The sequence below is a fragment of the Macaca thibetana genome, chromosome 5, assembly GCF_024542745.1.
Source record: "Macaca thibetana thibetana isolate TM-01 chromosome 5, ASM2454274v1, whole genome shotgun sequence".
Taxonomy (NCBI): Eukaryota; Metazoa; Chordata; class Mammalia; order Primates; family Cercopithecidae; genus Macaca; species Macaca thibetana.
The window spans coordinates 173,309,574-173,323,639 of NC_065582.1; the positions used below are offsets into that span (position 1 = coordinate 173,309,574).

Consider the following 14,066-nt stretch of genomic DNA (forward strand, 5'->3'; position numbering starts at 1 on the left):
TCATGAGGCAAGGTCATGGATTCCTGGGGGCTGCAGGCACAGACAGCATCCCAGCCCTGCCCACTGTAACCCATAGATTTTCAGGGAGCCCGTGGAGCAGAGAATTGCAGTGGCTTGAGACTGAGCACCATAAATCAAGAGACACAGCCTGTGCACTAGCCAGATCTAGATAACCATCACCAAGTTTGCCCATTTTAAATCTTTCGTTGTTGTTCTCACTTCTGTATGTATGATATATTCAGTGGACTCCTTTATTTTTTATAAGGGTTACCATTTGGTCACAACTAACTTGGGCTAAATCCCAATTAAATGGACATACATATTTATTACAGAAGTAAAAGGTAACACTTTGATTACTTCATTGTCTCAAAATCATCACGGCTCCTTTAATTTATGACAGTTAGTGATATTTATCAGGTTGAAGGAACTACAGTGAGATAAGTAAATAAAACACTAAGCCCTACATCACATATTTTTAAAGTGACAAAGCTAGGATTTGAGCTCTCTTAGACAGGAACTCTAAGTCTGATTTTTGAGAAAACTTTGTATAATAAAGGATTAAATTTTTTTTTAATTGCTGTTGTTTTTAATTTCCCCCTTAGGAAGATCAGCCAATAATTATTAAAAGGAAAAGAGGAAGACCTCGCAAATACCCTGTAGAAACAACGTTAAAAATGAGTAGGTACTTGGTGTATTTTCAGTTCACACACAAGAAATTTTTGAACCGATTTTCTAAGAGAATTTTTTTTTTTTTTAGAAGACGACTCCAAAACAGATACTGGCATTGCCACTGTAAGTAATTGCAAAACACGACAATTTCAAATACTTGCTCTTAACCTGAAAAGGGTATAATGCACTATCTAGTATTTTGAACTTTATTTTTTAAGTACTTGAAAAGCTTTAAAAGAGTTTCTTAAATAAAATACTGAGTAACCATTCAAATATTTTGATTACTAGTATCTTTGTGTAAACAGAGTTATATTAGTTGTTCTTCATTCTTATTCCATTCTAACTCATGAGTTTGATTATTTAAAAATTATCTAGGGATTTATCTTCCTGCGGCTACCTGTGGTTAAAATACACAAATTAGCTATTTTATATGATTTTGAGATAGTGGCTTCTTTAGAGAGACTTGTGAGTTGTCTTGCCATCTTACTACTTTCTATGGAATTCTTTTTGACCTAAAATATACACTGATTTCAGTGCAGGAAAATCCTCAGTGATATTTTATGTTTGAACGTTCTTTATCTTTGACCCTGATGTATATACCCACCAAAAGCATTGTATCAGGATTCCATCGCATGCATTTCAATGGATTATTATAAGAAGAGCATTATAAGGAGAACAGATGTGTGTTCACTGACCTAACAAAAGAACATGGGATTCAAGCCTCAGTTTTGCCACTTACCCTGAGACCTGTGACTTAGGGTCAGTCATGGACCCTCGGGTGACTCAGTTTCCTTGAATGTAAAGTGGTATGATGCCTGTAGTACTTATCTCATAGAATTATTATAAGACAAAACCAGAGAAGCACATGGGAATGCATTTACCAACATGTAAAATGGTTTGTCTTGGGGAATATTAACCACAGTGGCCATGCTGCATTGCCTCACTTCTCATCCTCTAGCGTTGCAAAAGGGAAGTAACTTATTGGAAAGTCTGTATTTAGAAGCTCAGGCATCCATGTTTGGCTAGGTATACTTAATTATAGAAAATAGGTCTCAAATATGCCTATGTAAATAAAGATCCTATACCACTTTTATATCATTGATTGCATTTCTATGTGATGATTATAAACTGCTGATTTTAATTTTTTTGTTGTTGTTTATTTAAACATAGGTAGAACAATCTCCACCTAGCAGCAAACTGAAAGTAATGCCAACAGGTCTGTACCTATAGCATTCCTTTGTGTGTGATCTGAGGTGGGGCCGGAGAGGCTGGCTCTTGGAGAATGTTTGGGACTTCCATTCTGCTTCTCATTGAAGTGGGTGGCCCCCTTGGTAAAAATAGTTGTCCTTGTATCTGGGAGAGACTATTGACTTACGGAGTCCAGGACTCAAGAATTGAAATTGTTTTGACTCTTTTTCTTTTCATTCCAAGGAGAAAAATATATTCCAAAATGTTGATAATGATTAGCTCTGGAGGGTGGAATAATGGGAGCATTCCATATTATTTGTCACTATTGCATGCATTTTCCAGATATTTTTTGCAATGTGTGTATATCCATTTTGTGGTCTAAAATTTTTTACATAAAAGCAAGAGGAGCCATTAGTGACCTTTGAAGTGCTGATATCAACAACAAAGGTTAATGTGACAGCTATTTTGTATCAAATAAATAGCATGGTCAGATCGATAAAGTATATATTCTGATCAGCAAATAAAGCAAATAGGTAATATAAAATTTTTCCCACATTTATGTGTGATCGTACTTCATTTTTTCTTGTGTCTTGGTAAATTAAGGTTTGTTTATTTTTTAAAAGAGGGAGGAGATTCTGCACATTTGGTCTTCACCAGTTTGTATTGATAATTTTGTAGTATTTGAATCCATACAAGAAGAAATCTTTGTAACTTGAGTGCCCTTTAAGGACGCTAATTAAAGCTGTGTGATTCAGAATGTTTTCTGAATGTGGGTAAAATGATGACCATTTTAAGACAGTCCTCTTTGTTGACCTTTCTATTGGGTTAACTTTTTCATTTTCATTGGTATTTTAAACCTGCAAAAAACGATGACTACTACAGTCACCAAAAAGAAGTACCTTTGAGTTTTTGAGTGCCTGATGAACATCCCCATAATCTCAGCTTCAACTAGTGCATTGAACTAATCTTTACTTTTCTTACCATGAAACAGTCTCAGAAAGTTGTAACATCTGCAGAAAGCAAATGCATAAAGAATGTATGTATGCACCCTACAAACAGGTCATAAGATGTACTTTTTTAACTACCATGAGGTCTTTGGAGTCAAAAGATTTCTACCTGTCACTCTACTTGTTAGTTATGTGACTCTGAACAAATTACATAAATCAAGTTACTCAAGCCTGGTTTGTTCAGACTATAAGCTAGGATCATAATACTTGTAGAGCTACATTGAAATTGAAAAGTCCATATTAGCCAAGTGTGGTGGCTGACACCTGTAATCTCAGCACTTTCCGAGGCCTCCACAGGAGAATCACTGGAGCCCAGGAGTTGGAGGCTGCAGTAAACTATGATTGCACCACTGCACTCTAGCCTGGGCAACAGAGCAAGACCCTGTCTCATAAAAATAAAAGTACCCGTTATATATCCTTATTTGAAATGCCTAGGACATCAGAAGTGTTTCAGATTTTGAATTTATTCAGATTTTGGAATATTTGCATTTCCCAGTTGAGCATTCCTAATCAGAATTCAGAATGCTCCAGTGGCATTTCCTTTGAGGGTCATGTTGGTGCTCAAAAAGTTTTGGATTCTAGAACATTTTAAATTTTGGATCGTCAGATTAAGGATGCTCTGCCTGTATATCATTCCAACTTGCAGTTACTGGTACATATTGTGAGCTCCTTATATGCCCCTTTTTTATTCTTTCTTTGGGGTCAGAACATTTAAGCTGAAAGGGATCATAAAAGTAGTCTAACCCAGCCAGGCGTGGTGGCTCAGAGGCCTGTAATCCCAGCACTTTGGGAGGCCGAGACGGGTGGATCACCCGAGGTCAGCAGTTCAAGACTAGCCTGGCCAACATGGTGAAACCCTGTCTCTACTAAAAATACAAAAAACTAGCTGGGTGTGGTGGTTGGCACCTGTAATCCCAGCTACTCGGGAGGCTGAGGCAGGAGAATTGCTTGAACCCAGGAGGCGGAGGCTGCAGTGAGCCAAGATCATGCCACTGCACTCCAGCCTGAGTGACTGAGTGAAACTCTGTCTTAGAAAAAAAAAGTAGTCTAATCCAACTTCCTATTTTGTAGCTGAAAAAAACTGAGGGGCCGGGCGCGGTGGCTCACGCCTGTAATCCCAGCACTTTGGGAGGCCGAGGCGGGCGGATCACAAGGTCAGGAGATCGAGACCACGGTGAAACCCCGTCTCTACTAAAAATACAAAAAAATTAGCCGGGCGCGGTTGTGGGCGCCTGTAGTCCCAGCTACTTGGGAGGCTGAGGCAGGAGAATGGCGTGAACCCGGGAGGCGGAGCTTGCAGTGAGCCGAGATCGCGCCACTGCACTCCAGCCTGGGCGACAGAGCGAGACTCCGTCTCAAAAAAAAAAAAACTGAGGGTCAGCAAATAAAATAAAATCTGAAATGAAAACTTAGGTTTTGTAACTCACAATCCAGTGTGATCTCTGCTAGGTATTCTGATTCTGTCTTTGCTTGACTGATAACAAAATAATAATGAAGTGTATAACAGTGTATTAATTAATACTGATACACAGATAAGCCAGACTGACTGTTGAAATTTAAATTTACAGTAATAAAATATTAATGCAGAGATTTCCTTTTCTTAAAGATGAATCCAATAAAGAAACAGCTAACCTACAAGAAAGAAGTATAAGCAATGTAAGTGTTAAATTTCTTATCAAGATATGTTTACAAATCAACTTAAATGCTCAACTGACCACCCTTTGAACTTTAATTTTATTGCTTCTAGGATGATGGTGAAGAAAAAACAGTAGCAAGTGTGCGTCGGAGAGGAAGAAAACCCAAACGTTCTCTCACTGTGTCAGATGATGCAGGTATGCTTCTAGCAACTTCTTAATAAGTCTTATTGTTTCAAAATCACTTTTTTTAAGAGTTTTTCTTTGAATGAGGAAAAATCCAATGGGATACGGCTAATATTAATATTACATAAATATGTGTGAAATAGGTCTAAGCCCATGTCAGAAATGGTACATCCCAGATGCTTTTCTGAGTACATGTGAATTTTTTATGAACGCTGGCTGTGAACTGCATATGTAAACTATCCAAAATGTGTTTGAGATTAAGTTAAACAGTTGTGAACTGCAAGTGCTGAAACAAAAAGGAAGTGGAAAACCACTTCTCTGCCTCCAAGTCCCTAATATCCTAAGTTCTAAACTCCATGACTCTCTCCCTTGGATCTTTGGGAATTGTATAATCCAGGTGTTACCCTTCTATTTGAACAGAATCCTCAGAGCCAGAAAGAAAACGCCAGAAATCAGTTTCTGAACCAGCAGAGGACAAGAAAGAGCAGGAGTCTGATGAGGAAGAGGAAGAAGAGGAAGAGGATGAGCCTTCAGGAGCCACCACAAGATCCACCACCAGATCAGAGGCTCAGAGGTAATGGGGGCAGCACAGAGCTGCCAGAGACCTTCACCAGCTTCTCCATCTGAAAACTGCTCTGGGTTTTCTGGGATTCTCTTTGTACTAACTGAATCATTCATACTTCAGTGGAAGTGTTTCCCTTTCATTTTTATTGTTAGTGGGCACATAGTTCTTGGAGAACACATTTTCTGTCCTAAACCATTTTAGGGGATTGCTTCAGAGTCTTTACCAGGTTTTAAACGTCTATTTGGTGGAACCCATTCAATTCGTTACGAATATTTTTTGAGCATCTACCATCCTTCAGACGTTGTATTGAGCACCATTCATGAATATGGACATACATAAAACATCCCTGCTCTCAGCATACTTATTTCAACCCAGAAAGCAGGAGGAACCAGGCCCATGCACCGCCGTCATCACATGCATCTCACCAGTGCTATGCAATAGGTTAATCATAGGAAAGTGCCCAAATTTGACCAATTTTGAGGTACATAATTTCATATATTTCCCAAAATGTGTTCTCTCAAGCCCTATCGTAGCCAGAAACCTCTAAGAAAAAGAGTACCATGGTCAGATGAGTTTGGGAATGACAGTGAATTCTCTCTCCTTCTCAGTTACATGTTCATTAAAACATTGAGGGTTTGGCAAACTCCAGGGCTCGGCGCGGTGGCTCACGCCTGTAATCCCAGCACTTTGGGAGGCCAAGGTGGGTGAATCATGAGGTCAGGAGATCGAGACCATCCTGACCAACACAGTGAAACCCTGTCTGTACTAAAATGCAAAAAATTAGCCAGGCATGGTGGCTCGCGCCTGTAGTCCCAGCTACTCAGGAGGCTGAGGCAGGGGAATCGCTTAAACCTGGGAGGCGGAGGTTGCCATGAGCCGAGATGGCTCCACTGCACTCCAGCCTGGTGATACAGCGAGACTCCATCTCAAAAAAAAAAAGGGTTTGGCAAACTCCTAAAGGAAAGAAGCCGGTTGAACTTTGTTTAAACAAGCATTATTTGCTGATACCCCTTTTCTGTTGTTGGCCTATATCATTATAACTGTTCATCCAGCATTCCTTTTCCCATGGCACATTTGAGAAATGGTACATAACTGTGTAGTCTCATCCTAACCGTTAATAATTTTCCCAAACATGAATATTTTCCAGGCTGAGCATGGTAGCTCATGCTTGTAATCCCAACACTCTGGGAGACGAAGATGGGAGAATCACTTGAGCCCAGGAGTTTGAGACCAGCCTGGGCAACACAGGGAGACCCCATCTCTACAAAAAAATCTTGAAAATTAGCTGGGCGTGGTGGCATGAGCCTGTAGTCCCAGCTGCTTGGGAGGCTGAAATGGGAGGATCGCTTGAGCCCAGGAGGTTGAGGCTGCAGTGAGCTGTGATCATACCACTGCACTGTAGCCTGGGTGACAGTGAGACTCTGTCTCTGAAAAAATGTATATTTTTTAAATTTTTAATTAATGTGATTTATAAGGTGTTAATCTTGGTATCATCTTATTTAATTTCATTATTCAAGATCAAAAAGTTCAGGAAGATTTATTTCAAAAATAACACTAACACCATAATATGATAGTATCTTGTGTTTACATAAAGACTTAAAATCAGGGCTGGGTGCAGTGGCTTACACCTGTAATCCCAGCACTTTGGGAGGCTGAGGCCAGCGGATCATGAGGTCAGGAGTTCGAGACCAGCCTGGTCAATATGGTAAAACCCTGTCTCTACTAAAAATATAAAAAATCAGCCAGGCGTGGTGGCATGTGCCTGTAATCCCAGCTACTCGGGAGGCTGAGGCAGGAGAATCAGTTGAACTCGGGAGGCGGAGGTTGCAGTAAGCCGAGATCACGCCATTGCACTCCAGCCTGGGTGACAGAGTGAGACTCCATCTCAAAAAAAAACTTAAAATCAACTTGTTTCTAATTCCTCCAAACTTAACACATTATTAGCCATTTGTGCCATGGTTTGATTTCTCAAAGAATCAGATTTTAGAGCCAAAGGATTCTAGAAGCTCACACGGCGAAAGTTATAAGGTGGTCTCATATTTGTTTTTTTAGGTGGAGCAACTCAGATAAATAGAAAAGAAGTCACAGAATCCAAATTGCTGCTGCTAGGAGAGGGTGAGGGTGCTGGAGCCCAAAACCCATGCATTTGGGTATAGCATCCATCCCACCAGAATTACTGCTTCCCTCTAAAACCGTTGTGGAAAGTAGGGCTCAACTCAGAGAACGTTCCATAGGCCTTCTAGCCGTCTAGTGAGTGTCTAGAAATTGCTCTCCGATTTGCCTTTTGTAAATTCTTTAAAAATCTTATTTGATGTATCTGATTCTGTAATCACTTGGATTATTAGAGTTCTTCTTCATGCACTTTATAATATAAACTTTTGATTTACAAATGAGTTCTTTTCTCTCTAGTTTGGATTCCTTGGCATTGGTTGATCAGTCCCAGGGCTCTGATGTTTTCATAATTTCACAAATTGTCTGGGTTGGGTGGGCTCTTAGTGATCATGTAGTACCACTAGCCAGTCATGCCTGAGTCACTGCACCTGCATCTCCTCTGAAAGGGTCTTCCTGCTTTTGCATGGACCTCAGTGGCCACATCCTCCTCAGCATTCTCTGACTTGTGTTCAGTAGAAGCCGGCCTCCCTATGGCTTCTACTCTTGATTCTAGTTCTACTTTCAGAACCTTCTGTCTAATTTTCCCTTACATATTTGAGGGCAGCTTCCAGGTCTTCTCTGCTTGCTTCTTGAGCCCTTTCATCATCCCTGTTTGTGCTCCTCAATGACCTTTATCCTCTTTTAGATGCAAATATGCAGCTGGGCGCAGTGGCTCATGCCTGTAATCCCAGTTACTCAGGAGGCTGAGGCAGGAAGACTGCTTGAGGCTGGGAGTTCGAGACCAGCCTAAGCAACATAACAAGACACTGTGTCTTAAAAAAAAAAAAAAAAAAAAAAATTAATAAAAAATAAAAGAGGCCACTCACTGTGGCTCACGCCTGTAATCCCAGCAGTTTGGGAGTCCAAGGCTGGTGGATCACTTGAGGCCAGGAGTTCAAGACCAGCCTGGCCAACATGGTGAAACCTCATCTAAAAGAACAAAAAATAGCCGAGCGTCATGGCAGACTCCTATAATCCCAGCTACTTGGGAAGCTAAGGCAGGAGAATTGCTTGAACCCGGGAGGTGGATGTTGCAGTGAAAAGAGATTGTAGCAAGCGAGGCTCTTTCTCAAAAGAAAGAAAGAGAGAGAGAAAGGAAAGGAAAGAAAAAGGAAGGAAAGGAAGGAAGGGAAAGGAAGGAAAGAGAAAGAAGCAAACTCTGTATACCAAGTGTGGTCTAATGAATCCAGAAGAGGACTGTTTTACCTTATTTTCTGGATATTTTTCTTCAGTGTGCATCCTCATTACTGAGCCTCAAATTGAAAAACACACCAGTTAAACAAGTTCCTTTTTCAGAGTTTTTACTGGTTAATCAGAATTCCTTATCAAATTCTTGTGCAATTGACTACTTGGGCCTTAACACTTAGCTTCGTGAATTGTACTGTCATTAATCTTGGCCCTTTATTCTACCCTGATGAGCTCTTTTGTAATCTTTATTTTGTCAGCCAGTATATTTTCTATTTTTCACAGATACATCTCTTTTCTAAATCACAATAAAATACCACGCACAGTAAGAGCAAAGATAGTGTCACACAAGCAGAGGTAGTTGTAGATGACATTAAGATCGACTTATCAGCAGTGGTCAGGAAAACCAACCATTTTTCTGATTTGAGTTCCTATTGTTCTGACTTGCCCACAAGGAGCCTCATACTTCCTAAATAGTTCCAGGGACTGGAGTATTCAGTGCTACCATTGCCCAGTGTTTCTATAATCTGTTTCAGAAAGCAACATAGCAAGCCATCTGCACGTGCAACATCCAAACTTGGCAGCCCAGACACAGTTTCTCCTAGAAATCGCCACAAATTAGCAAAAGAGAAGTTACCTACCAGCGAAAAAGTTAGTAACTCTCCCCCATTAGGAAGGTAAGTCCCTGCTTACACTTCAAGTAATTTTTAACCCCCTAAGACTATTTTTGGTGCAATAATGCTTTCTTCCTAATTTCCTTTAAGATTTTGTCTCACCAAATAACTGTTTTTGGGGATCATTGGTTTCCAAGAAGAATAGGAAGGGCTGCAGAAGGTGTCTCTGTGGCCCCACCAGTCTGGCCTTGCCGCAGTGGATTGCCACACAGGCTTGCCCTTGACACCTATGAGCCTTATCTGCCTTCTCCCATCCACCAAGACCAAAGGCAAGGCAGTGTGGTAAAGCAGACAACAGTCCAGAATCAGTTCTGTGCTAGGTAGAGCATTGGAGAGGTGATGAGGTGGTAAAGCTTCCTCTTTCAGGCACAGCCCCTGCCAGCTTACACCTTTCACTGCAGCCTTACTAGTCTTACTGCCTCCCACAGGTGGTCCTAAGCCTGCCTTTCTTGCCTTTGCTTGAGCTAGTGAGGAGTGCACCAGCACCTCCAGTAAGTCAGATCCTTTCCATCCTGCTTCAGCCTGTTTTCATCTCTTCTTCTTGCTGCGCTTCTGGTCAGTACTGGGCACTTGAGATGCCACATAGCATTGGTTTGGTATATTCCTTTTATTTACCCCTCTGAGCTCTAGCTTTCTTTCTTCAGATAGGAACTTGTCATATTTTCTATACATTATCATATTCCAAAGTAAAAGACTCTTCACTGTACACAAAAACCGTTTTGACCTCTTACCACATTTTCATCTTCACAGCATACTTGCATGTATGTGCTGTTTTCCCCATGTTCTAGAAACGAAAGCAAACTATAGCGCTAGGCACTTTCACAAATATGCTCTCATTTAACTCTCATTGAGTGAATTGTAACAGTTACTTTTATTTTATATGTGAGGGACAGAATCTCAGGAAGGTTTGCATGCATACTACTCAAAATTGAACATATAGTCGAATCACTTGAGGCTCTTTGTAAAATGCAGATCCAGGGTCTGTAAGTCTAGGGTGGGGCCTGTGAGTTGGCATTTCCAACAAGCTCCTCAGTGACCAGTGCCCCTGGTCACAGACCACATTCTGGGTGAACTGGAAGGGCCTGGATAAGCTACGAAGCTCACATGGCTGGGGAGAAGCAGCCTGACTCAGAGCTTCTGTTAGCTGCCATTTGGCCCCCAGCACAATGCTGCGCACGGCACCTTCACTGAAGAGGTGTTCATTGAGTGGCTGGTGGCTTTCCATGGAAATGGTTTGAAATGGATTATCAACAAACACATTTTCAGTCATTGTCAACACATGCCAGAACCACATCATCTGCAACAATTTTTGACTCAATTTGAGTTTATTTACTTTTGCTGTCAAACAATAAATGAAAGACGTGTCTTCATATCAGTAGAGTCCCGTTTCTCCGTCTCTTGCAATTTTGGTTTTCCAAGCCTTTTATTCATTGACAGGACATTTACTGCCTGCTTGCCATGTTTTGGGCATTTCTGTAGGCACTGGAGTTAGAAAAATGAATAAATCTCAGCAGCTGCCCTAGAAAATCATTGGGTCTAATGGGAGAGATATATGTATATAAGACTTTCAAACTTTTTTGGCAACAACCCACTATCAGAATGTTTTGCAATACAGCTGGTGCTCACATTCCTGCTACTGTAACTGAAACAAAATTTTCATGAGTCAAATTTAGTAGATGTGATACAAGTGGTATTTTCTGTTGTGTCCTATTTTTTTTTTTTTTTTTTTTTTTTTTTTTTTTTTTTTTTTTTTTGAGACGGAGTCTTGCTCTGTCACCCAGGCTGGAGTGCAGTGGCCGGATCTCAGCTCACTGCAAGCTCCGCCTCCTGGGTTTACGCCATTCTCCTGCCTCAGCCTCCCGAGTAGCTGGGACTACAGGCGCCCGCCACCTCGCCCGGCTAGTTTTTTTGTATTTTTTAGTAGAGACGGGGTTTCACCGTGTTAGCCGGGATGGTCTCTCGATCTCCTGACCTCGTGATCCGCCCGTCTCGGCCTCCCAAAGTGCTGGGATTACAGGCTTGAGCCACCGCGCCCGGCCTGTTGTGTCCTATTAATATCTTGTTTTAAAATATTGATTGTAACTTGTAGTTACAAAATATTGATTGTAACTTGTAGAAACACAGCAGATAAATTACAATGATAAATGCTGTGGTAAAGACCTAAAGTCTTCATGTCAATAAAGTCGCATTTCTCTGTGGGGGATTCCAAAGATAGGGCATCTTGCTCTGTGATGTGGAAGGTGCAGGACTACAGTCCCAGATGGTGCACAAGTAGAAGGCAGAATTATAAAAGGCTCTGTGTGGGAGGCCGAGACGGGTGGATCACAAGGTCAGGAGATCTAGACCATCCTGGCTAACACGGTGAAACCCCATCTCTGCTAAAAAATACAAAAAACCAGCCGGGCGAGGTGGCAGGCGCCTGTAGTCCCAGCTACTCGGGAGGCTGAGGTGGGAGAATGGCATAAACCCGGGAGGCGGAGCTTGCAGTGAGCTGAGATCCGGCCACTGCACTCCAGCCTGGGCAACAGAGTGAGACTCTGTCTCAAAAAAAAAAAAAAAAAAAAAAAAAAAAAAAAGGCTCTGTGTTCTATGCTCTGGATGATTTTCTCCTGAAAGCGTCGGAGACCCAAGAGGAACTACTTCATACATCTCCTGGACAGTAACATGATTAATTGGAGTTTCCAACAAATAATTTTAATCACAGACTGTATCAACAGGGTATGCTGGTTACAGGGAGATTGGTTAGAATGTTCTTCTGAAATTCCTGTGGCTTTTTTAACACAGCTATTTTCTGTAATCCTGTGCTACGAAGTATGATTTTGCACTTGGTCCAACCTAGGTTGAAATCCTGCTGTGTTCTTGCTAATTGTTTGAACTTAGAACAGTTTCTATATTGGTGGGACCTACTGTTGATGTCTTTGTTTTATAGATGAAAGAACTAGGGCCCAGAGAAGGAAGTGGACTTGAGCACCATCAGCACCTAGAGTGTGGTAGAGCTGGAACCAGAGCACAGGCTTCACACTTCTCTTCCAGTGTCCTGTGTTTGTGAGTTTGACAGCAAAGAACCAGTTAGCTCGAGCTCTTCGCGAAATAGCTCCTTTTCGTGTATAAATTTTACTGGGTTTTTCTTTTCTTAGCTGTCAAGTTCAAAACTCTTCCATTTAGTTATTTGAAGCAACTGCTTTTAAACCTCACCATTGCCTTGACTTTGCTTAATGCAGATCAAAGACACAGCTGTCCCCTTCTATCAAGCGCAAGAGAGAAGTCAGCCCTCCTGGGGCCCGAACAAGAGGCCAGCAAAGGGTGGAGGAAGCCCCTGTGAAAAAAGCGAAGCGATAATCCTGACCACTGCTGCCCTAGGCTTATGGAGGAACACAGTGGAGAGGAAAGAGACATGCCTCGGTGGCCATAGGCTTCTCTTTAACCAGGAAAAAGATATGCATGTGCTGTAAGTCCCTAGGTGCAAGCTTTTTCTTGTTATGTTTTAAACAGCTTTATAAACTATTGTTCATAGAAGATATTATGTACATTTATTTCAGATAAAGGACAATAAGTTTACTTTGTATCTGAACTCAAAACAAAGTAGTTGTATATTTTAACATTCAAAATTGGGATTTCCCAATGTGACACATCATGAATGCAAACCCCTCCAGCCCATCAGACACCAGGCTGCCTACTGGTAATCTGTGTATAGTATATAAACATGTAAAAATAGGTTGTATTTTACTCTATGTATGATGCTAATCAATGAACACTATTTATTTTACAGAGAAAACTTATCTGTGAACTTTACTATATATCTGTTTATTTTACTTTATTATTTTTTTTTAAATAAAAAAGGGTTTTAAATGCTATGCAGTCATTAGTAGAAAATTTTTTAGGACTCTGCCTGCCCTGTAACTATCTTAATATGATCTGGCGGAAACTCGCATGTATCCAAGTAAAGTAGTTTAGCTAAAGAAAGTTTCTCCATTGCTTTTCTGTTCACAGTCGTGGCTCTGTTTTTTAAGAATGTAACGTTTTTAGATTATACTTGCATCTGTGACTTTACTACCAGCCCCATTGACATAAAACAGGTTCTGGTTCAGGTAAAGTTGTGTCAGTCACCTGCAGCAGAAACCTCTCTGCTGGTGTTCATTCCCCTGCTCTGTGCTGTTCTGAAGCTTCTACCAATACCCTTCCCATATTGTCTTTTTCAGTGAAGAGAAAGGCATTCAAGATTAGGTCCCTCCTGTCTATCCAGTTTCAGGATTTTATGTTGTTTTATACACAGTTGTTTCTGTATAGAAACTGGCTTTACTGCCAGGTGTTTTTTTAAACATGTTTTAACTCTCATATGAGCAAACTGTCCAACTTCAGTTTTTCATAAGATTAAACTTCTTACGATCAAATTTGTCTCTTGCAATGATGTGATGAGTTGCCAAATAATTGAGATTATTTTTAAATGTTTTGTTCATATTCTTGTTTTATAATTAAAATTTACATTCAGTGTGTATGGGTTTTTTTTTTATTTTTATTTTGACTCTTAATGTCAGGTGGATATTTCTGTCATTTTACATGGTTTCTTACTGAGATTTTATATATAAATTATAAAATGTTTACCAAAATTTGAGTGGTAAGAATTTTATTTGTGTGTTTTAAAATTTGTCTGCATGAAAACTGTTTCTTCTCTCTAAATAATTGGTCTTACCTATATCGTTCCATGTTCACATTCAAATTTGAATCAGTGATGGCGTTTCTCAGTAGAACTGAACTTGGTAGAACTGAACTCCGTAGAATTGAACTCTGTAGAACTGAACTTGGAAGA

The 14,066-nt window shown here is 40.6% G+C and overlaps 1 protein-coding gene across 2 annotated transcripts in view; it reads left to right on the plus strand.

Annotated features, from left to right (window-relative positions):
* BOD1L1 (biorientation of chromosomes in cell division 1 like 1) overlaps window positions 1-13,866 on the plus strand; it is a 59,796-nt gene extending 45,930 nt beyond the window's left edge. The window contains exons 20-27 of one of the 2 annotated variants that reach the window (XM_050791639.1): window positions 603-678; window positions 758-792; window positions 1,840-1,885; window positions 4,471-4,520; window positions 4,612-4,696; window positions 5,105-5,258; window positions 9,122-9,262; window positions 12,481-13,866. In XM_050791639.1, the coding sequence (XP_050647596.1) occupies window positions 603-678; window positions 758-792; window positions 1,840-1,885; window positions 4,471-4,520; window positions 4,612-4,696; window positions 5,105-5,258; window positions 9,122-9,262; window positions 12,481-12,598 (705 nt within the window). In that variant the 3' untranslated portion in view covers window positions 12,599-13,866. The remainder of the gene's footprint in view (window positions 1-602; window positions 679-757; window positions 793-1,839; window positions 1,886-4,470; window positions 4,521-4,611; window positions 4,697-5,104; window positions 5,259-9,121; window positions 9,263-12,480) is intronic. The other variant, XM_050791640.1, reaches the window with a different exon arrangement.
* The last annotated feature ends 200 nt before the right edge of the window (window positions 13,867-14,066 follow it).